Raw genomic sequence first — 24,559 nt, forward strand, 5'->3', positions numbered from 1 at the left:
TCTGAATTTAGAGCCCAAAATGCAGCATTCCAGAAGGAGCTCTGGTGCATGGCTATTGGACTCAGGACCATTGCTGCAATGGCCAGTCTAGAACAGTGGGAGGTCCTGTTATAAGCAGGGGAAACATTTCCTGGACAGGCCTAGATGTAGGCAACATAAGCACCTACCTCCAGCACCAAAAGTTTTGATAGGTGCTAGAGCAAACATTGCTGCCACACCTCTTTCCAAGCTTGTCTCCAAGTTGCCACATGTTATGTAGAGTGGCTGCATCCCAACCTTTCAGCAGCTTAAAAAAAAAAAAAAAAAAAATTCAGTTTGGTGCCTCCAAACCTCCTGTTGCACATGGGTTTCTATAGTAACAGGAAGTATGTGAGGGAAGAGGGGTTGGGGGGACACAGCAAAGCCTGCGAGTATGCGATGGTTGACTCGGCAGCACCAAGCTGAATTACATTTTTTATATCAGTGTGGCTGCTGTGGAACCGGGGTATCACCACTCTACCTAACAAGCAGCACGGAGGTGAATGGGGAGAACTTGAGTAGGGGCAATACAGAGTCCCTCATGCCTCTGATGACTTTGAAAGGGTGGGATGGGATGAGCATCAACTCTCCTCTCCCTACCCTCTGATTATTGTATTTTCTTTTTTTTTTTTTTTTTTGGGGGGGGGGGGAGGAATAGACCCCCCTTCTCTACCCCCATTGCCTACAGGCACCCACAATTTAAATCCAGCCCTGATCTTGAGTAGCTGCGAATGAAGGTTAATAGGGCCAGGATCCCAACACCAGTTCCAACTTGAACTGGAAGTAGAAGAAAGGAGAAATGACAAGGCCTAAACAAGAAGGGATTATGACAATGTACTAGGTACTTGAACAAGCATCTTATTCATTGTTATGCAATTTCCATAGTTCAATTTATAATATTCTAGTGTAAGGCCCATTTCTATAATCCCTTTTTTAACAAAAGGAAGGATTGTAAATGAGATGTGCCAGCAGAGGAAGACACTCACATGTAGGTGGTGGCTCTAGGATGTAGAGGTGACAATCACACTGTTCCAAAGAGTAAGGGGTTGGAGATAGGTTTAAATGTCGGGGGGGGGGGGTATAAAAATAAGAGCTCATCAATGATCAACTGAAGGGATGTCACTAGTTCTTGGGAGAGACTATCCCATGATGTCCTGTAATAATGCTGTGCTGGGAAAGGAGAAAATCTCAGAGGTATAGGTAATTTTAGTATCCTTGACTGGACTGGATTATTTTTTTTTTTTTTGAATAATAATTTTTATTCAGTAAACAGTTGGTATACAACAAATTCACTTCCAACAGTAATGATGAACAATACTCACAGTAAATAAAAAAAAAAAAACCACAGCTATGAGCAATATACACTGTAGGTAATAACATAGCGCAACCCGGGAAGGAACTGCTATTTGTCATCTGCTGGTGTCAAACTGAGTGAAACACCGGTTGAGCTCCAATATTCACCCATCTTCTCAACTGTTAACTGTAAATTTTGTAACTTTATTTCCCCCCAGCAAAAAACAACCCCTCCCCTACCCCCCCAGTGAGCGTCAGTAACATCTGGTACCTACAAGGTGCTTAGCATAGTGGCACAAAGTATACAGCTGAATATAAAGTAAAAAACAAATAAGGAAATAAAAGGCATTATAAAGTAAGCAAGTTTTTCTCCGCAGGAGAGAGCCGATTCACATATGGCTCCCAGATTCTCCATATCTTAGCAGAGTGCACGGCCGATTTTTGCTTCGCTGTAAGCAGTTCCCAGTGGAGCAATTTGTGAAATTTCCCCTGCCAGAGCAGATGGTACGATGGCGTGGAAACCGTCCATTGGGCCAGAATGGCTTCCCTGGCTATTAGACAGACCTTGGCAAAATATAATAATTGTTCGACAGTGGGAGTCATGATCCGCTCAGGAATCTCGCCCAGCAACCAAAACACTCGGATTCAGAGGTAGGGCACATCTCCATAGTCCCTGAAGCAGCTGTTGTAAATGGCCCCAGAAGAGCTGTATCTTGGGACACTCCCAAAAACCATGACAAAAGTCTGGGTTCTGATGTCCACATTTATCACAGGTCTTGTTGTTGGTCACGCCCATATAAAAGGCCTGCTTTTGGGAATAGTAGGCCTGGTGGTAAAATTTATAAGCCTTATCCCGCAATAAGACATTTTCAACCGAGCCAGGTATTCGTTTGAAACAGTTTTTTAGGGTTAGCCGGTCAATGGCTAGCGGAAACGTCCGGTTCCATCTGTTCGCAACTGATTCCAGAGCAGTCCGCGGGTCAAGGTTTGCAAGAGCAGCATAGAATTGAGCACAGGAACTGCGTTTGCCATCATCGCCCAATAAAAAGGAACGCACCGCTGCGTGGTGACGGAAAAATTCGGGGTTGAGTCCTTGTTGATGATGATGCAAGAAATGCCGAATTTGTAAGTACCCAAAGAAATCCCCAGTAGGTAACTGGTATCGAGTTTGTAAGTCAGTGAAGCTGAGAAGTCTCATAGGTTCCACATTGTCAACAAGAAGCTGGTGTATGAATTTCAGACCAAGGTGATACCAACGGTAGAAGAGTAAGAAAGTCATACCCGGTGGAAACAGCAAGCATCCTCGAATAGGTAGACACGCATGAGGCCCCGTAGAAATGGTCATTTTGTGACATACCGTATTTTTCGCTCCATAAGACGCACCTGACCATAAGACGCACCTAGGATTCGGAGGGGGAAAATTAAAAAAAAAAAATTGTGCTAAACCGGCTCTGCGTCTGGGCGTCTTATGGAGCAAATTAGGGGAGTGCATAGCTTTTTTTTTTCTCCCCATTTTGTTTTCGGGTCTGGGGAGGGCCATTTCGGTCCACTCCCCAGATCAGAAAACTTTTCTTTCTCTGGGAACCCCCAAACCCCCCCCCATCCCAACCCAACCCTTTAAATTAACAACCTCCACCCCCCTGACCCCCCAAGACCTGCCGAATTAATTTCCTGCAACCCCCACCCTCCTGACCCCCCAAGACCTGCCGAATTAATTTCCTGCAACCCTCCACCCTCCTGACCCCCCCAAGACCTGCCAAACGTCCCTGGTGGTCCAGCGGGGGTCCAGGAGCGGTCCGGGAACGATCTCCTGGGCGTGAGCCGTCGGCTGCCAGTAAACAAAATGGCGCCGACGGCCCTATGCCCTCACTATGTCACTGAGACTGACCAATAGCAGCGGTCGGTCTCAGTGACATAGTGAGGGCATAGGGCCGTCGGCGCCATTTTGTTTACTGGCAGCCGACGGCCCACACCCAGGAGATCATTCCCGGACCCCCGCTGGACCACCAGGGACGTTTGGCAGGTCTTGGGGGGGTCAGAAGGGTGGGGGGTTGCAGGAAATTAATTTGTCAGGTCTTGGGGGGGGTCAGGAGGGTGGGGGGTTGTAGGAAATTAAGTCGGCAGGTCTTGGGGGAGTCGGGGGGGGGGGGGTTGTTAGATTTTTGTTTGGTTTTTTTTTTTATATTCGCTCCATAAGACGCACATACATTTTCCCCCCACCTTTGGGGGAAAAAAAGTGCGTCTTATGGAGCGAAAAATACGGTAAATGTTTCCAGGCCAGTCTAATGGGTCGCACCACTTCACTGCGTACAATATAGGTGGGAAGTTGGTCATCTTGAAGCTGCAGGACGGCTCCAGGAGCGTGTGGGGAGAACCAGTTCTTATAAAGGTCCACCGGTGAATAGGACGAGAGGTCGCAAACCCAATCTTTAACATGTCGAAGGAGGCTGGCATGATTGTAATTTTCTAAATTTGGACAGTTAAGGCCACCTTCCTGTTTAGGGGCCATAAGTACCCGGAGTGGGATACGAGCTCTCTTGCCATTCCATAGATAGGATGTAATACCTTTGTTTATCTCAGAAATGTCCCTTTTCTTTACCCAAATGGGCAACATATGAAACAGATACAGCCATTTTGAAATTTCCATCATTTTCAATAATAAAATTTTTCCAGACAATGATAATGGCAGGCCCTGCCAAGAGGAGAGGTTCCTGAGCAATTTCTGTTTCAATGGGGAGACATTTAAAACATACAAGTGGCTAGGGAGGGCCGGGATGTGAACCCCCAAATACTTTAGAGAGGTTTCCACCCAACGGAGCGGAAACACACCAGGCCAGTTTATTCTTAACGTACCCAGCACATCTAGGGCCTCCGACTTTTCCACATTCACTTTTAGACCAGCAAACTGTCCAAAAGTGGACTGGATGCACAGCACATGTGGTAGAGACGCAATCGGATTACAAAGAAAGACCAGCATGTCGTCGGCGAATGCAGCCACCTTGAAAGAGTGCTGTTTATGCACCAGTATGTTTGGGGATTCCTCCAATTTACGGAGTAGGGGGTCCAGAGATAAAATATACAATATGGGCGACAGAGGACATCCCTGTCGCACCCCTCTATGAATCTTAAACCCCTTGGATAAGGAGTCATTTACCACGATCTGTGATATCGGGTCAGTGTAAAGGATAGAAATAGCCGCGATGAGGCGTTCCGGAAGCCCAAATCTGTGTAATACCGAGAACATATATTCCCAGGAGACCCGGTCAAAGGCCTTCTCGGAATCAAACCCCACCGCCATCGCTTCAATATGAGCATAATGGGAGGATTCAATGGCAGAGATAAGCCTGATGACATGGGCCCCTGCATTCCTACCACTCACAAAGCCCGCCTGATGAGAAGATATTATTTCAGGTAGGACCGAATTCATTCGGATAGCCAAAATACGGGCATATATCTTAAGGTCCGCATTTAAAAGGGAAATTGGACGGTAGGACGATGCCTGTAGCGGATCTTTACCTGGTTTAGGTAACACTGTGATGTACGCTAAATTGAACTGACCAGGAAACCGCTGGATATCCCATGCATGGTTAAAAAAGGATACCATGTCGTTAGCAAGGGAGGAACTCAATATCTTGTAATACTCAGAGGAAAGGCCATCGGGACCTGGGGCTTTGTGGTTCTTACACGCTTTAATTACGCCCTGCACCTCTCCTACCGATATCGGCCTACTCAGAAACTCTCTTTGTATCTGTGTGACCTGGGGTAACCTTAGATTCTCAAAAAATGAATTTTCTTCAGCCGACCCCCCTAGTCTATCTTCACTGTACAAACGCTCATAAATAGACGAAAAATTTCACAAATATCTGTGCTCGTGTGAGAAGTGACTCCCGCCTGAGAAGTAAGACTGCCAATGAAAGTCCTCTTTCTCTTGATGGCTACTAAACGGGCCAACAACCTGCTTGATTTATTTCCATATCGAAAAAAGAAATGCTCTGAAGCCTGCAGAGAACGTTGAGCTCTGACATGTAAATGAGCATTTAGGGCACTAAGGCAAGCTCTGTAATGTGCTGTATTAGATGCTGTGGGCGCCATAGCCAAGGATCGCTTCGCATCCTTAAGTTCGGAGTCTAATTTTAGGATGGTTGCATTTAATTTATTCCTTTTTAAAGCCGTGTAGGCTATCACTTCCCCTCGGAGAACAGCTTTACTTGCCTCCCAGAATAATGAAGGGTCGCTGCTATGTTGAGCATTGTTTTTGGCAAAATCGTCCCATTTTTTGTTTAAATAACTATGAAACTCTTTATCTTCCATTAACTGACCAGGGAACCGCCAAAACTTATGACCTGAATGCTGGGCAGATAACCTCAGGTCCACCCAAATGGGTGCGTGGTCAGCTATTACAATAGAGCCCACATCCGCATCCGCAATACGAGGAAAAAGTGCGGTGGTGATAAGAACATAGTCAATGCGGGACATAGTAGCATGCGCCCTTGAAACATGGGTATACTCCCTAACTTCAGGATTTAAGGTACGCCAGACATCGATAAGATTTAGTTTTTGGCACAATTGTTGGACATTAGATCCCGAGTGCAATCGGTAACTGCTGGGTAAATGGGACTTATCCAAAGCACTATTCATAACGCTGTTAAAGTCTCCAACTAATAATAGCTCTCCCTTGCTTTTGGTCAAAAGGAGTGTATACACCTGATTAATAAACCCGGAGTCATAGACATTGGGGGCATAAAGGTTGCAAATAGTCACCTCTTTCCCTGCTAAAGTACCCATCAACAGAATAAATCTGCCCTCTGCATCTTTATATTCTTGTTGGAAAGTAAAGGGGGTATTTTTATGTACTAAAATGGCAACTCCACCTTTCTTGCCTTTGGCCGCGGAAAAGAAACAAGCAGAGGCCCACTCCCTGCACAATTTTTTACTTTCAAGATCTGAGAGATGCGTCTCCTGCAGGCAGGCAATATTAACGCGTAGTCTCTGCAAATGTTGAAAAACTTTTTTCCGCTTAACAGGGGTTCCCATACCATCCACATTCCATGATATTATTCTACAGTTACTCCCCATGATCGTCCTTACTGATGAAAAAATAATGAAGCGTTACATATATAGAGAAGGAGACCGGCTCCCAGCTAACCAGGTCTCCCCATGCCCAGCTGTATCCTGACAAACAGAGCACCATTGAAAGGCAGAGCAAATTATAAATCACACACAATCCCACACACTGTTTGTTACCAACGCCCCTCCCTCCCTCACCCACCCAACCCCAACAACCCTCACTCATACCCAAAGAGACCATCTAGTCCCTTATGGTAAAAAGAGATAAAAAATGAGTGTTCGTGCGGCTCAGCGCCAGCCTCCAGCCCCCACCATATATAAGAGAATAAACAAAGGTATTCAAACCCCAGGAAGATCCTGGTCACAATTTAAGTCACTTGTTTAAGGAATCCAGAAACTTAGTAGCGTCTTCCACGCTATTATAGGTTTGCCATTTACCATCATAGTTGATGCGGAGCTTTGCTGGGAACTGCATTATAAAACGTATGTTTTTATCAATCAGCGTGCCACAAGTGGATGCGAAGGCCCTCCGTTGCGCAGCGACTTTTGCCGAATAATCAGGTGCCAGACGCACGGGAACGCCCTGAAGCTTCAAATTTCCATTCTTCCTCGCTGCTTGCATAAGAAGCTCCTTATGACGGTAATTTAAAATTTTTGTGATGACAACGCGTGGGCGAGGTTGAGCTGGGACCCGTATGCCGATTCTGTGTACGCGCTCTATTTCCAGGGAGCCCTGTAACTCCGGAAGGCCCAGAGCCTCCGGCAGCCATGTTAGTAAAGTAGGGCGCAGGGCACTGTCCTCCAGGGTCTCCGGAATGCCTAGGAAACGAATATTCGATCGCCTGGCACGATTTTCCAGATCCTCAGATTTATCGGTTTGTTCCTGCAGTTGATTTTCGAGCGTCGACACTTTCCTTTGCAGGTCCGTGACCGTGTCCTCAAGGGAGGACGTCCGTTCCTCGACTTGAGTCAGACGTGGCGTATATTCTTGAAGAGAGTCGCGTAGCTCCGCGAGGTGGTCTGATATCCCTGTTAACTTGCCCTCCAGAGCTGCTAGCACCGCTTCTTTAATTGCCTGCACCATAGCGGGAGAAAAAGTATTCGGCGGTGAAATTTCGCCAGGCGCAGAATTTGGTGTGCCGGGCGCCATTTTAGGATCTGGGCCCCTAGGATGATCTTTGTCCCTTTTCGCCAATTTAGGTGCCATATTTGACGGCGATTTTGACATAAAAGAGGTTATGGACATGTGGGGGTCCAGATCCACTGCTTACAAGTCAGCTTCTGGGGTGTTTGCCGGTTCGAGGAGGCTAGAGGCTGGATGAGCCGTCCGGAGCGAAATCAGACACGACCGACCCCGCTCACCACATCACGTGATCCCCCCCGACTGGATTATTTTTAAGTACTCAGATATAGAAAAAAAGATTGTGTATAGCTATAAGGCTCCATTGGGAATCTTACAGAAGAATGTGGCCTTGTAGAAGGGTCATGCAGACAGAGAAATGTTCACAGCACCCCCATGGGAGGTTTCTGAAATGGTCCAAATTTGTCTCTATAAATCAGAGAGTGACCTCTATTGGGGGGGGGGGGTTTTGTGTGTATTTTTTGAGTTTGAACAAGCAGGAGCTTTCTACCTCCTGCTCGTCTGTATTTGATTTGTAGGCCCAAAGCCTTGGAAAGGAGCCTAGGTGCCAAGTGAGAGCTTGGCTGCTAGCTTGTACCCAGTGGCTAGTGAATTGGTTCCTTTGTCATTTTGTTTGGAAAGTAACTTTTTATTCACCCTTCCTTTCCAGGATAGGGGACAGAGGTTGCCCAAGACCTAGATGAAAAACCATCTGGTCCTCTAGTGTTGGATTCTAGTAGGACAGGACCTGGATAGTATTTTTGCAAGTTAGGAGTTTTGTTTTGGTGGCTGGAGGTTGCCTTGTGTTTTTATAAAACTTGAATTCACTCTTAGAATCTGTGCCTATACAGCAGAAATTGCTTGGAGGAGGGAGTGCCAATCTGGTGCCACATTGGGAGGAGAAGAAAAACCAAAAGATGTATCCATCTGGTGCTCACCCAAGCAGAGACAACAGTCTCAGTGCCCACATGGTACAGGGAGGAGAGCAGAGCTTCAAGATTAAGACATTGATCCCAAGTATCAACAGGGGGAACATCAGCAGAAGAGAGAAACTTTGCTAGCTATCATGGGGGCTGCCCTGAAATCCAGGAGGATACAGAGGGGACCCCAAACTGGAGAATCAAGGGAACACAATTGTACTTAATGATCATTTATATATTAAGCAGGCAACCAGAAAGAAAATGTACAAATGTGTCAAATTATTTCTGTTTGGGGTGTACACACTGATTTTTTTTTCTGATATTTGTGTGGAAGAAGAAAGTATCTCATTTCATTTTAATTTTTCTTCATTTCACTTTACATTTTGGTGCATGGTATTTGCAAATAGCATGTATTAAAAACAGAAAAAAAATTAGTGATTTTTTAAAATTTCAGTTTGAGACCATATAAAACAAAGGCCTGTTTTCTTGCATTATTGTGCCATTTCAAATGGATTGCACATTCCTAATTTCTCTTGGAGAAGTGATTCAGTAAAGTTTTATGCTGGAACACCAGCAAGGAGTCCTATTGGTCCAACATATATTTTGCGTCAGATTAATCTTTCCCCCAATTAGAAAATCCATGCCCATGATTTGAAGTGACATGAATGAGTCAGGGAATAAGCCTTGGTATTGAATATGAACCCTTCATTGCTAGGAAAAGCCAGGGAGGGGATTAGCTCCCTATTTGGAGTCTGAAGAAATATTCATAACTGATGGTAAATAAAGACCAAACTGACCCAGTCTACCCAGATGAGATTCTTCTATTTTGGGTAGATAATATAAATCCCCATACATAACCCAAAACCAGCTTCCCTCCCCCTATGCCTCGTCTTGTCTTTTGCTTTCTCTATCAAACCTCTATCCACTTCTGCCTTCCATATCTGTCCCAAGCATGTCCAAAATCCGGTCAAACCTGCCATCTCCAGCCTTGTCATCTCAAACTTTGATTCCTACAAGACCAACACTTAATCCTACACCTAGACCTCTTCTAACATTACCACATTTTGTAATCTTTCCCCACTTTCAGTAAAATTAGAGACATCTGTCAAAATATGGCCTCCCCTTGCCCGCTAAAGTTTGAGCTTTTACCATGGTCTCTCCATGTAGGTTACCCTAACCATGTTAGAAGCTCAAAAAAAAGTCATACCATTACTGACAGGGGCTATAACCACTGCTCTCTGCAGGTTGCTCCAGTGCTATTTTACCATCCCCTCTTTTGCCATTAGGGATCCTCCTTGCTTATCCTAAGCCAGGGATGGCCACCTCTGGTCCTCAAGAACCACAAACAGGCCAGGTTTTCAGAATATCCACCATGAATATGCATGAGATAGATCTACATACAATGGAGACAGTGCATGCAAATTTATCTTATTCATAGTGGATATCCTTAAAACCTGGCTTGTTTGTAACTTAAGGATTGGAATTGGCCACCCCTGTCCAAAGCTTTTTTTTTTTTTTTTTTTTTAATTCCATTAACATTTTTGACTCCTCCAGGAATCCATTCCATACATCTACCATCCTTTGCATGAAGTAGTTTTTGGATATCTGCCTCACTGGAGCTTTATATCAGGACCTCTTTCTAGAGCAGTGGTTATCAAAACTTTTCCACAGGACTCAATGGAAGAGAGACATTACCCCACCCTTCCACACATTCCCCAGCATCCATTGCTCACTTTCATTCCTGCCCCCATCTCGCCACCAGCACCTGCTGCTCCTGTTCACCCCCAGATTGCTCACTGGCCTGATGCTCCTGTTCAATAGAGATCAGTCATTTTGAAGTGCATGGTGTCTGTGCTCTTAGGTTTCGCAGCCCTTACGAGATAGTGCTGAGAGTATAGATGCCACGCGGCTCAAACTTTGAGAGCCACACAGTATCCATACTTTCAGCATTGTTCCTGTAATGAGGCCAAGAAGTCTAAAAGTGCAGGCACCATGTGGCTCGAAGTGACTGAGCCACGCAGAGCAAGAGTGCCAGAACGAGGCTGTGATCCAGTCAGTGCAGGTTGAAAGACAATGCTCTGAGAAAAAAAAAAAAAAAAGGAAGGTTCGCCTCTTGTTCAAATGCCTCAAAGGTATAAATCAGACACCTCTCACATTTCTGTTGTCTCTTCTTTCATTGAAAGTAGAGATATTTAGGACTCCAACTCTTATGTCAGTTTACATTGAGGACTATTTTGGTAGCCTCTTTGGACCACCTCCAGTCTATCTATAGCCTTTTGGTAGAACGGGCTATAGAACTGGACACAATATGCCAGTTGAGGCACAAGCCACCTGTACAGGGACATTAACACTTCCTTTTTTCTTTTTGTTGTGCCTCTCTACGGACCCATGCAACCCTCTGGTTACCACTTTACCCTGCTTGATCAGACAATTACCCTCACGGGCTCTCTCCTGATCAGTGCACATCAGTTTCTCAACCCTCACGTCTCTTAGATCTCTGCACCCCAAGTACACGAGGGAGCAGTTTTTTTTTGCATTGAATCTTTAACTGCCATGCATTAAGACCACATCTCAAGCTTTCTTGGATCACTTCTTGTCTGCTAGCTCAGGGGTGTCCAACTCTGTTGCATATCTCAGGGTCACCTGCAAAATGGCACATACTTCCTTCTGAACCCTGTGCAATAATCACTTACAAAGTTGTTGAACAGAACTAACCATGGTACCCAGTCATCTTTCTTTCCTCAGAGGCATTGTCAAAGCAGTTCTCACAATGTTTAGCAGTAGGATAAACCCCTTGTTTCCTAGTTAATTAATCTAGCCAATAATTCATTGGATGTACTGTATACAAAATTTGTAAATACTTTGCCTTCTGTAAAACTTCCTCTACAAATCATTTCAAGCAAAGAGAATTCTGTTTTCAGAACAGCCACCCTGTGCTGATGGGAAGGACTCGAAGATTTGGAAATGTCATATTGCTAGCACCACCAGTAGCGCCTTGAAGCATAGCTCCCCCGCCCCCCATGGGATGGAAGGCACCCAGAGGGCCCATCTCCTGGAGAAGAGAAGGGTTACCTGAGCATAATTCATCCGGGACAAATGTTATACATACTTTATTGAAGGGAAATTATACACCCCAAGGGAAAAGATGAAAGTTAAACAAAGTTTACTTGTCTTAATAAAAGGAAAAGCAAATGAACATTTAAAATAATAGAGTCACTTATGACCAGGAATGCAAACCAGCAGGTTTATCAGCTATGTTCCTCAGAAATTGAATTAATACGCTAAAATAGATGAACGATAAGGACCACTTGGCCTACATTTTTTTTATGGCCAACAAGCCTACGGTTCAAGAGAGTTTAGTGGTTACAACAAACTTGAATATATATTAATTGTAGTTTTACCTAGGTGTGTTTGTATGGGTGGGGGATCATGAATGCATGCAAGTTAAATATATTTTAGAATAAAAAAAGATATATCCATTATCATAGGTATGCTCCTTATTTAAGAATCTCTGTCCTGGACATTTATACTCTGCATAGATCAAGGTGGTGCTAGCATAATGTTTATTTATAACAAACACAGCCTGTTACAGTATTTAGATCAAACAGGAACTGGGAGTAGCCAATGAGGAACATTAAGAAAAAAAATAAAATCTTTATCCTGAAGAATTGATGGCAAGGAGTGTTTCTTTAACCACTTATGCTGGTTATGTATTAACAAAAAGCACCTTTTCTAGTGCCTCACAACCTCGGCACTGAAAGCTGGGATTGCAGCTCTGCTTTCAGCCATGTTGAAATGCAGAAGATTGCCAAGTGCTCAATGGTGGACTCTCTCCTGCAACCAGCATTCCTCTGGCACACACATGACTCACAGTTTTCTGGTATTTTTCAGTTTTATGGTCAACATGGAACATTTCCACATTTTAAAAATAAGGAAAAAAACCCCAACAAAACAAGAATAGGTCTGTTCCCCCCTCCCCCCCAATTTTTAGGTTTTTATTATTTTTGGGTCTTTGTGAATATTTGTTCACCGCCACAATTAACACCTATGCTTCTGGAGATAAGTTTCGCTTCCTCCCCCTCCCCCCACCTGAGATAATAGGTGAAAAACCAGCTGAAGTATTTCTTTTTTTTGCTTGCAGGCATGAATGCATGCTCAACCTCGGCCACCTCCTTCAGTTCCATTGCCTTCATATACATGCATGCTTTACTTTACTGGTTAAAGTTACAAAGTAATTCCAGTTCTGTCCATATTTACCCATAAAAGGAGAATAGCAACAGCTCTATTGAGTTTCTGCTGAAATTAACATCTGCTTTCCAAACTATACGGAGCACGACAATAGCCTAATCCTCCTCCTGCTATAACTCAGTTTATGTTCTTGGCTCACCTGAGTCTGCCACGCTTTTTTCCTTTCCAATTTGGGTTCATTCTTAGTGTCAGTGGTTACAAAGGGTGACTCGCCAACCTTTGACCTAGAAATTTTAAAGAGACCAAACACTTTAACTTGAGCCAGTGACAAATAACGTGCTCAGTGTTGCACAGGATTTAGGATATGGATTAATCAAATATTGGATAATCTAAACTTCAGCCAGTATACTGGTCTGAAACCACGCAGACCAAAATAAGTGTTCTGCTCTCAACATCCAGTGTGTCCGGTATAGGAAACTTTATGGAGTATTTATTCATTCATTTACACGTACTGCTCAACCTCTAATACTCCTGGCAGAGCGGAGCAGGACTACAGATTTAAAATGGGTTTTAGCAGACTTGTGTGTTTGTCATTTCATTGTGTATGTTTAGTGCGTTAGCTATGCCGAACAATTGTACTGGAGAAGAGTTATAAGCTTTTATGAACAGAGAAATTAGAGGCAGCACTCAAATGTCAGGAACTACAGGGGTCAGGTCAGGGGTACTCAGGATATATGCAAGTCCGTAGATAAAGACTGAGGCACAAACATGGCCCTATATGGAACAAGAATGGTAATATAATATATGAAGATTGTTATATGGGTAGATAATCACAATAAAGAAATACATTAAAAAAAAACCTACCTCCAAAATATATTCAATCAAATCATGAACAATTAAGTGAAATGTAAAAGTTGTGTGTGAAGAGTTACTAAGGTATTCAAGACAAAGAATATCAATATACCGGTAATCATTGCACAGCTTTCAAACATACAGCCAAACATATTGTAAACAATTTACTGTGTTTGATGTCTAAACATAAAATTACATTATTGTTCACAAGTAAAACCTATAAAAGAGGCTGCATATATTCCAACCTCACAGCATACAATTGTATATGTGTGAAATCTGTAATGCTGTGAGATTGGGAATATTTGGAAAAAGCTGAAGATTCACTGTGGTTTGTGAAACTGACTAAGGGCCTTATTTTCTAAGGTTATCGCACTATCTAGCTAGCGAAGGTAGCGCACGCCTGTGTTACCTACATCGGGGCGGAGTCGGCCCCGGAAGAGGAGTCGTCGAGGGGGGGGGGGTGTCATTGGGGCCGACTCTGCGAGGACGGTGCGGACACCGAGAAGGAAAGGAGCCTTTTCGCTGCCTATTTCGTGCCCAATAACTACACCTTTATGGTGTAGTTATTCAGCGCGGCGGCGGTGCGATCGCTGCCAGCTAGCGCAGGACCGCCCCCCCCGTTTCGCTCCCCTGCGACCACCGGATTTTCTAAGTTCTGCAAACTTAGAAAATCCAGCCCTATATTTGAAAAGATTTTCTGACTTTGGTGGGGATTTCTTGCATGCTTGTGAAATTTGCATTGCTGTGAGAACGGGAATATTATATACAGCTTGTTTATAGGTTTTGTGAATAATGTAATTAAAAGTAAATTGTTTACAATATTTTTGCTGTATGTTTAATTTTATTGATGTATTCTTTGTGTGTTTTGAATATCATAACACCACATTATTAAATTTTCACTTAATTGTTCATGAGCTGATCGAATATATTTTGGTAGTAGCTTTTTCTATTTATCTGTATGGAGCAAAGCATGCGTCATGTGCAATTTGCTGCAACTCATTCTTAAATTATTTACTTTTAAATCAGGTTTCTGTAAGTCATGAACATTTGGCCTCATGCAAAGAGCTCTCAAGTTTTCAATAAAGACATCTCTATAAAGATGTTTCTGCTGTCCCCTTTCAGTTAAGTTAGTGAAATTACTCCTTTGCTCCTATTCTGTTAAAAAGACAAATGTAGGGAAAATCTGGAAGGAGTCTGATTAAACATGCTTTTCCTTTAAAGATTTTACAGTTCCTCTTCCCCCACCCTCTCCCAAAATAAAGGATTTCACTTTCAAGTGTAATAGATAATCATGCTTCCCTGCATTTTAAGGAAAAAAAAATAAAATCAAAGAAAATACTTTAAAAATAAGTCTGACACAAGGTGACAGGAATATAAACGGATGCATTAAGGACAAGATTAGCATTCCTAGTGGAAACCGTAACTGGTTTATGATGTGCTTAATTCCTGGTGGATTAAGAACTAGGGCAAGAAAGAAAACTGATTAGAGAAAATGATCCTTAAAAGGCAGGAAGGTCTGGATTTATTTATTAAAAAAAACAAAAAACACTTACACACTGCACTAGCAACACTTCTAGGTGAAATGTTAGGTGGAAGAAAAAAAAAAAAAAAGTGTCATGTTTTTATAAAAGCAGAGCATTTGAAAGCTTTTATTATGACTTTAGAAAATGCTTACATAGTTTCCAAATACAGAAAGGGCGTAGGAAAAACATCCCCCACAGACAAGAATGTGCAACTTTCTCTCTTATTTCCAGGTGTGCCGTGAGCGAGCGTATTCATACACTGAGGTGGGGGAATGTTATTAAAAGTTTGCCCAAGTGATGGCTGGATCAATATCAAGTAATCTGATGCGATTTTACACTAAAGTGTATTTTCAGAGATTTGTTGCTGTGTCTTGTGCTTACTTGTCTCTCAAGCTTTAAAAAGCTATTTTAAACACAGGCAAAAATAGAAATGCACAAACAGATTGTAGGAGGAACTTTTGTATTGACTAGATATGTTTGTTATAATCTTATGGATACCCAACTACGTCTTTAAAACAATTCTTCTGTCAGAAGTCTTTAGATCACACTTGTGTAAACAGAAATACCATTTCCCTTTCCAAGACCACTCACAGCACTTCCTTCCTCTCCTAAACCCCCTTGCATGGTTGCTATTAGTACTCCAGGGGGGAAATCTGCGCACAAAAACTTAAAATTCTGCGCAAATGAGGTAAAATGGCGGGGGAGGGGAAGATGTTTAAGATACATGTAATTAATAGAAGAAGTACAAAAGTGGTATTGTGAGACTCAGAGGTAAAAGGGAAGAAATATGTAGAGGCGTATGAGGAAAAAGTGAAACTGCATAACAAATGTTTCTGTTTGGTGTTCACTGTGAAGTAGTAGGAGCAGGACCACATGAAATGAACACAAATAGCAACAGAAGTGAATTACATTTCAACTGATTTTCAGAAAAGTGTGTGAATGAGGAGCTAGCTAAACAAACTAGGTTAAGCGATGGGGCTAGATGGGATACAGAGGGCATTAAAGGGATCTTAGAGAAGTTCTGGCAGCTCCACTGGTTGATCTTTCCAATGGTTCTTTAGAGCCAGGAGTAGTATGAGGACTCAAGACAGACAGATGCGATTCCTGTGCAGAAAACTGGAAAATGAGGAGGCGGCTGGGAACTACAGGCAAGTTAGACTGATGTTTATGGTGGATAAATTAATGGAATTACAGAGGATTATATAGTTTCTGGAATCCAATGGATTACAAGAGCCATGGCTGCATGGTTTTAGCAGAGGCAGGTCTTGTCAGATGAATCTGATCAATTTTCTTTAACTGGGTGACCAAAAAATTGGATCAGGAGAAAGTTCCAGATGTAGTGTGCTTGGATTTCGATAAGGCCTTTGATACAGATCCACATAGGTGACAGATTTATCTATTTATCCATCAAATTTATATTCTGCAAACATAAAAAATATTTACTAAATAAATTGGGTGCTCTTCGTATGGACCTTGAAATGACAGTCTCCATTAGAAAATGGTTGAGTGGCAGGCAACAAAGAGTAGAGGAAAACAGAGCTCACACTGAGGAGAGGGGTATTAACAGTGTGCCATAGGGATCGGTCCTTGGACTGGTTCTTTTCTACATTTTCATGAGCAATATTGCAGAAAGATGCTTGGAGGTGGTTAGCCTTCTGGGGTGATACCAAGATCTGCAATAGAGTATAGAGCCAGAAAGATATGGTAAACATGAGAAGGGATCAAGAGGAATGGTGAAGAGTCTGGTAGCTAGGAATTAATGCTAAAAATGCAGAATCATGCATTTGGGCTGCAAAAACCCAAGGGAGCAATCCAGCAGAGAATGAAATTTTTCTATGCACTAAACTAGAGCGAGATCTGAGGGTGACCCTATTGGATGGTCTTAGGGTGGTCAAATGGATGGTTAAGGTTATGGTAAATGCCATAAGGAGAGAAATGATCAATAGAAAAATGGGAGGTGTTAGTTCCCTGTATAACTCCCTGATCAGACCATATTTGGAATACTGTGTACAGTTTTAAGGACCACATCTTGAAAAGGATATAATCTGGTTGGAGTCTGTTCCAAGGGCAGCTATTATAAACAATCAGTGGTATTCATTCTAAAGCACATGGGGACAGAAAGAGCTAAACATGTATATCCTAGAACAGTGGTTCTCAACCTTTTTTCTGTTGGGACACACCTGACAGATGGTTCTCACATGCATTACACACTGACCCATGATCGTCACGGGGCTAGATGTAAAAGTACAGTTTGCATCCACGGGAATCCCCCTGACCCACAATAATGGATGTAAATCAGAATTATGACATTCCCCATACAACTCACTCTACAAAAAAGATATTCTGGTTCTGGTGCCATCTCAGGAACAGCAACTCAAACTCCTACTTCCAGGCTCAATAGCCCTACTTATGAAAAGACAGCAGTTTACCACCAATGCATGTCCTCTTGAGAAAACACAACAAATAAGTGATACAAACGCTTACATGCTAGTAAAATCTCATCTCGGTAACAGACACAGAACCGACCTAACATACTCCCAGGATCTGTAGTAATGCACATAAACTAATCCGCACACAGTTACACCTGTATTATGGAATACACTCAAACAGGAGCAACCCTATCTATGAAAAGGCAACACTACAAATATTAAATCAGGCCCTAAAAACCAATACACTTATTAGGAAAACAGAACTAGCAAGCAGCTATAGATCCCCACACAGAAATAATTGTAAAACTACACTAATAAGCAGAATAAATGTTTCAAAACAGCTATGAACAGAATAACATCCAAAATTTAAAACACTCATAAAAACTTTTAAACATTCTCCAAACACCAATAAAATATTTCAAAAAAGCAGACATCACATAATATTAAATAATTAAAATGGCAGTCAATCAAGAAAAATAAACTTAAAAAGCCACCTTTACTTACCCCTTCCAGGCAGGCCATGGCACACACCAGAAGCAAAGCTCTATACTCATGGTCCTCTTCCTTAGTGCCAATGTTTGTCTGTCTGTCTGTCACACACACACACACACACCAGACCAGTCATGCCCCATGACCAGTTTCTGTCTCTCACACACCAATCATCTCCCAAACAGTCTTTGACACACACACACACCAGTCACCTTCCTGAACAGTTTCTCTCATGCCACACACACACAGGCTTCCCACTCCCGTGTTCTACTTACATATACGGACTTCTCACTCTCATAATCACTTTCTGTCTCACACACACACACACCAGTCTCTCACTCCCATACTTCTTCTCTCCACATGCACAGGCTTCTCATTCCCATAATCACTTTCTTTCTCTCTCACACACACCAGTCACCTGATCTCTCTCATGCACACACACACACAGGCTTCCTACTCCCATGTTCTCTTTCAGATATATGGGCTTCTACCTCCCATGCTGTGTCTCACACACACCCAGGTTTCTCACTCCCATGCTCGCTCTACACGTGCACAGGCTTCTCATTCCCTGAATCACATGCTCTCTCTCACATTAACACACACCAGTCTCTTTCTCTCACACACACCGTCACCTTACCAACCAGTCTCTCTCTCTCATGCATGCACACAGACACAGGCTTCCCACTCCCATGCTCTCTCACATAATCAGGCTTCTCACTCCCATGCTTTCACCCCCCCCCAACAGACTTCTTACGCCCATGCTTTCTCTCTCTCACACACACACACAGTCACCTCCCTGACTAATGTCTCACACTCTCACATACACATCAATCATCTCCCAGAGCAGTCACTTTCATTGTCTCTCACACACACACACACACACACACACGCTGTCTGACCAGTTTCTTTCAAACACACACACAGGCTGGCTGCTTCTCCCCCCCCCCCGAGCACAAATGGTAGCTGCAGCAGCCTCCTCCTCCAGCCCCCGTAGGCCAAGAAAGAAGAACCCCATCGGCCACGGAAGGCTCATGCTGCTGTCTCCTTTCCCGATTACCGGCTGCTTCGATTGCTTGGGGGCCGATGCTGCTGCCACCGCTGCTATTTTTTTCCACGCGGCCCGGCTCTCCTTCCCGCGCATCACTTCCTGTTCTGGGTCACGGGGGGGGGGGGGGGGGCGGGCGGGAAGAAGAAAAGGCCAGCCGCAGGTGCCACTGCTTCTTCTACCACCGCTGCCGTTCCCACTGGGCTTGAACATACTGATAGCCCGGTGGCAACAGCAGCAGGGAAGGAAGAGCAGTGGGAGAGACCGGGAGCACGCGACATACTGGTGTGTCGCGACACACCGGTTGAGAAGTGCTGTCCTAGAAGGCGGGATGGGGATATAAGTTGTAGACATTTAAATACTCCAAGGTTTCCATGCACAAGAAGTGGGCCTCAACTAAATTGAAACTAAAAGGAGGCTCTAGAGCAAGAGGTCACAGGATGAGGTTGAAAAGGGGGTATATTTGGGAGCAAAGTAAGAAAATATTTCTTTACGCAGAGGGTGGTGGATGTATGGAAGCGCCTCTGCTTAAGGTGACAGAGACAAGGACAGTATCCAAACTCATGAAAGCATGGGATAAACAGAGGATTTCTGCGGGAGTGGTAAGAACTGTAAAGCTGAACATTTGGTGTAGACAGTCAAACCAGTAAAGACATTACTTTACTGTGAGTAAAGTAAAGGTGAGGGGTGAGAATGGTTTTTCTTCCACTAGGATCCAGAGTGGAAACAAGATTGAAAACCACAAGGCTAGGGGCTTCTCCAGAACCAGGCTGGGGCCCACTTCAGGGCCTTCATTACCAAGACTATGAGAGCATTTGCATACACAGGGGCCAATGCGATATTATTTGCGGAAAGCGGGCACTGACTTTTCAGCGCCCGCTTTCTTAACGCATGCATGGCGCCCGCAAGGGGGGGTGCCATGCAATACACAAATTACGGGGGGGGGGGGGGGGGGGCTGTGTGTGTCGTGCTAGCAAGGAGGCGCTAAGGACGCGGTTACCGGCGGTCTGCCGGTTATGAACACCGATGCCGATAAACTCAGCATTTATTTTCATAACTGCAGCTGGCTTGGTTATGAAAACAGACGACGCTGAGCATATCGGCGTCTGTCTTCAAAGTGGCAGGCAGAGATTGTGTTTTTCTTTTAAAAAAGTACAGAAAAGCAGTTTTTTCTGCTTTTCTGTACTTTTTTTTCAGTGCACTCAGCTATTAACGCCTGCTCCAGGCAGGCGTTAATAGCTGAGCGATAAGTGTGCATCCGAGACGCACATTTATTTTTTTGAATTTGGAGTGAATAAGTAATAGGCTCATCCACATGCATTTGCATGCAATGAGCGCTAACTCATTCACTCCGCGTCGGACGCGCGTTAAATAGATGCTAATCCCCCTATTGCATTAGGGGGTGGATTAGCGCCTATTTAACCTGCGTCCGACAGTGGGTTAAACAGTGCACTCGGCTGAGCGCACTGTATTGCATCGGCCCCATAGCCTTTCAGAGATACAGAGGCAATATCTAGATTCCGATCCCGATTGCATGTCCCTGTGCTCTGCTAGTGACTTGGTGAGATTTCCACCTGTGTATTTTTTTTTTCCTCACTTACCTTATTTGTTTTAAAGGGGGTGTGGGAGGGGTGACAGCCGTATTCAGCTTCCAACCACCACCCCTCTTTTCTCTTAGTTTAAAAGCTTTCTAATCCCTAGAGGTCAGGAAGTACACGGGTTAAACTGGAAAAAATAAAACGTTTAACACATTGGTGCTGTCAAGTACTTTGTGTACCATATCACACTAGTTATTACACTTTCCAAACCTTACCTTGTAATGGGCAGTTTCTTCTTGCTATCAATTAATTCTGTTTCGTTGCTTAGAGTTTGCAGTGGAGTACTTGCATGTCTCCCGCCCCTCTTTTCATCCACTCCATTTTCTGCCTCAGAGCTAAAAAAAATAAAATAAGGAATCTATATTTAACAAGATGACAAATAACTGTCATCCAGACTACAGTATTTTAACACACAGTGCTTCTGGTGGGTGCTGCAGAGACCGTGTTCCCAGCCCTTGGAAGAGAAGCACAGTCACTCAGTTGGTTCAGAAGTGAACATATGCCAAATTCCTGGGTGAAGCATGTGGGGTGGCTGGAGACCCACAGCTCTGCCCGAGAGGCATCATTACTGAGCTGGTTAGGAGCAAGAATACTTCCATGGAGCTACAAATGAAGGGTCATAGCACCATAGCCCAGTTAGGGCAGATTCGAAAGAAGTGGTTAAGGAAAAAAAAACGTATTGTAACAGAAATACCTACACACTGAGAAAGCTTAGAATAACTGGACATTTTCCCAAACACAAATCTTTCAGAAACCTATTCCTTTATGAAAACCTCCGTACAACCATTGGGTTGTAGAATCATTAAGAAATGAGAAATAGCAAAAGCATCTGTTTGAACATGTTCCCCTAGCACAGGAGCATACTCTAAGAGTAGATGTCTATAGGATCTTCTATAAGCACCTAGTACTACCTATCATTTCTAGAGTGCTACCAGATGTGTGCGTCTAACAAAGATGGGATCAAATATGCTACTTTAAGCTCTGGAGAGTATTTTATTTATAAATAAGCATTATTTTCCATCTTTTCCTAAAAAGGTAGGTCCAAGGGAGATGACAAAGTAATAAAAGGCACAGAGTACATAAGCAATGAATACATACAAAAATAAGGTAGATTGTAAGAAAATAGATAGAAGTGGGGTCCCATTAGGCAGGAAGCTGGTGCATTGGGTATAAACTGCATATATTTAGTTATATAGTAAGTTAAACACCAGAACCACCTAGAACTTTCTAAAGTTGAGAAATAGGAATTTAAAGACACAAGATCTACACTGGGTAGACTTCACCCATCTTATGACTCTCTAGAATAGGTACTCTTACTCAAAAGAATCCCCCAAAAAAATGGACAGAAGGGGGTTTGAGAGAGATTATTGCAGCTCCACTGAGTTCTGTTCAATCATCCTGTGGTGACAAGAGTGACTCCAGAGAACTGGAAATGGGAAGACATTGCCCAGTCTTATAACAATGGAAAGCAGGAGAAGGTGGCTACATAATCTAATCCCCATGAAAGATAAATTAATGGAGGAGTGATGGAAAAGGAGTACATTGAATCCAGCAAGATTCAAAGTAGTATTTATTTATAATTTTAAAACATTTATAATTCAAAAAATTAAAATAAAAAAAAAAGACTATAAAAACAGTAAAGGAAAAAAGAAACTACAGCATAAGAAACCACTTTCAATGAATTCACTGGATCCAAACCAACAAAATTATTGAAAAGCCCGATCAAAGAGATATGTTTTTAGCTTTCGTTTAAAGGTTTTAAAACAGGCCTCTTTCCACAATGCTTCTAGGAGACTGTTCCAAAGCAGAGGATCAGCAACATCCAGCCCCTTGATTCCAAATGCCATATACTCTGCCAATAGAACGTAGAACAACACTGCCCACAAGATCTTAAGCAAAGAACTAATTCATGAGGGGGGCATTGCTGTTTAATGCCTTATGAAAGACAGTACTTTGAAAATTATTCTCCACTTAATTGGCAACCAATGTGATATGGTCAAAGCTGTGAACACCTGTAAGGATACAATCTGTCAAATTCCCTTCTATCTTCCAATTGATTGCATTTATTGAGGTAGAACAGTGCCAGGATTTTCATGTAGCCTCTTTTCTGGACAGTCCAAAAACATAGGGGGTCACATTCAGTCCCGGGGGTAAATCCTTACAAAGTCCAGTAGCTCTGGGTTGTGGATGCACTGATTGGAGAGGCTGGGGGGAGGGGAGAGGGACACAGACTTCTAGAGCCAGAGGTACATGGGGCGATTCTTGCTGTGGGTGCTATCTACTAGGTGTAAGCGCCAAAAGAACAGATATTCTGGCTAGGTGTTCCAACTTAAGTTTACTGCAGGTCTTTCAAAGAAATTAACTGACACCTTATACATTTAAGTCTAGTTGCATCCAGGGGGTAGACTGAAGAGTAATCTAAGGAAACCTCTCTTTACAGAAAGTGTGGTGGATGCCTATAACAGCTTGCCATTGGAAGCGGTGGAGACCAGTGGCCCACCCAAGCAGGGCTGCCTGCCAAATGAGGCATGAAGAATGGCCAGCGACTCATTCATCGTGGCAGTGAAGAAGTCGTCTCGTCTGCCAAAGCAAGGCCACCACAGGAGCCCATCCCCATGGCGGTGAAGAAGGGGTTTGGTGGCAAGCCCCAGTGTGTGAGAGAACTTGCGTATGTGGTAGAACATGTGAGAATGAGAGCTTGAGTGTGTAAGGGAGTGTGAGAGAAAGCATGAGAGAGAGGAAGGGAAGAAGATAGGAGAGAAGAAACAGAAGAGAAGAGTGACCCTGGAGAAAGAATTAGGAAAAGACTGACAAGGGGAAGTGGAAGAGAGGCAGGGACCAACTGATTAGAAAAATAAAGATCAGATAACAAAAGTAAAAAAAAAAAAATAAAAATTTGAGATTAACAATTGGACTATGCCATCTTTGGGTATATGCGTTTCTTATAATTTTGTATTTTTCTCTTTAGCTTTCCACTGTTCAGAGTCTGGTTTCTCAGGCTATTTCGGTTTTATTTGCATGTTCCTATTTCTAAATTTTAGTCCCTTATTTCTGCATTTGGTAAGGGTCAGTCTGTGTTCTGCCTGTGTGTGACTGAGGCACAGTATTGTTGCTAGCGTGTAGTTTCTCTGTAGAGATTTGTAGCAGTCTGGCTTGTTTTGTTACCCCAGTAGGTGGTATATTAATGTTCTAGGGCCTGGTGTAATATTTGCATTGCTTCTTTTTGATAAAGTTTGTTATTTGAGTCCTGAGAGTCAGTGCTGTTATACAATATGGCAAGGCTCTAGATGCCCTTTTTCTTTTGGCAGGGGTTTGCGTTTCTTCACAAAATGTTTAGCAGTGGAGGGGGTCCCTTTTTTTTTTTTTTGCTGAGGTGACCCCAGAATTTGAACAACATTTTTTTCATGTTGGTTTGTAATGTGAACTGTCATTTTGCTGTGCACCCACTCATGATTATTGCTATTTTATTGCAGTTATGATGATCTCTGCCTTTCTGGAAAGAGGATTTGAGAAAGAATACATTGATATTTGTTTTACGACAATTGATTGATCTGATGTTTGTGTTCTTTGCTTTTTACCTGATAATTTTATTTTATATTTATTGCAATTAAATAAATACAGAATAAGGAAATTTTAATGTTGATAAGTGCTTGAAATAGACAAAATATTCTAAAAAGTTTCACTCATGATGCATAAGGGCTGTTGTAGACTTTGCATCTTCCAGTGGGTTCCTTTCTAAAGCATTTATCAATAAGAGTACAACTAATAGGGTTCAGATCTGTATGCTTACTGCCCACCCTCATTAACCTTGGGCCCACCCAAAAGCTCAGTTCTGGCTACACCACTGATAGAAACAAGGACAGTATCTGAATTGAAGAAAGCAAGGTACAAACAGTAACTGAGGGAGTGAGAGGAATTTTAGAGCTGGGCAGACTAGTTAGACTGCATAATCTTTCTTCCATCATGTTTCATTCATCTCTTTCTGTGAATGTGTCTTTACCCTCCAGGGTATGGAAT

At 43.1% G+C, this 24,559-nt stretch overlaps 1 protein-coding gene across 4 annotated transcripts in view; it reads right to left on the bottom strand.

Annotated features, from left to right (window-relative positions):
• GRAMD2B (GRAM domain containing 2B) overlaps window positions 1-24,559 on the bottom strand; it is a 185,041-nt gene that overhangs the window by 49,136 nt on the left and 111,346 nt on the right. For all 4 annotated transcript variants that reach the window (XM_029619444.1, XM_029619453.1, XM_029619473.1 and 1 more), the window contains 2 exons: window positions 20,758-20,877; window positions 12,806-12,890 (listed from right to left, as the gene is read on the bottom strand). In XM_029619444.1, the coding sequence (XP_029475304.1) occupies window positions 12,806-12,890; window positions 20,758-20,877 (205 nt within the window). The remainder of the gene's footprint in view (window positions 1-12,805; window positions 12,891-20,757; window positions 20,878-24,559) is intronic.

The sequence above is a fragment of the Rhinatrema bivittatum genome, chromosome 1, assembly GCF_901001135.1.
Source record: "Rhinatrema bivittatum chromosome 1, aRhiBiv1.1, whole genome shotgun sequence".
Taxonomy (NCBI): domain Eukaryota; kingdom Metazoa; phylum Chordata; class Amphibia; order Gymnophiona; family Rhinatrematidae; genus Rhinatrema; species Rhinatrema bivittatum.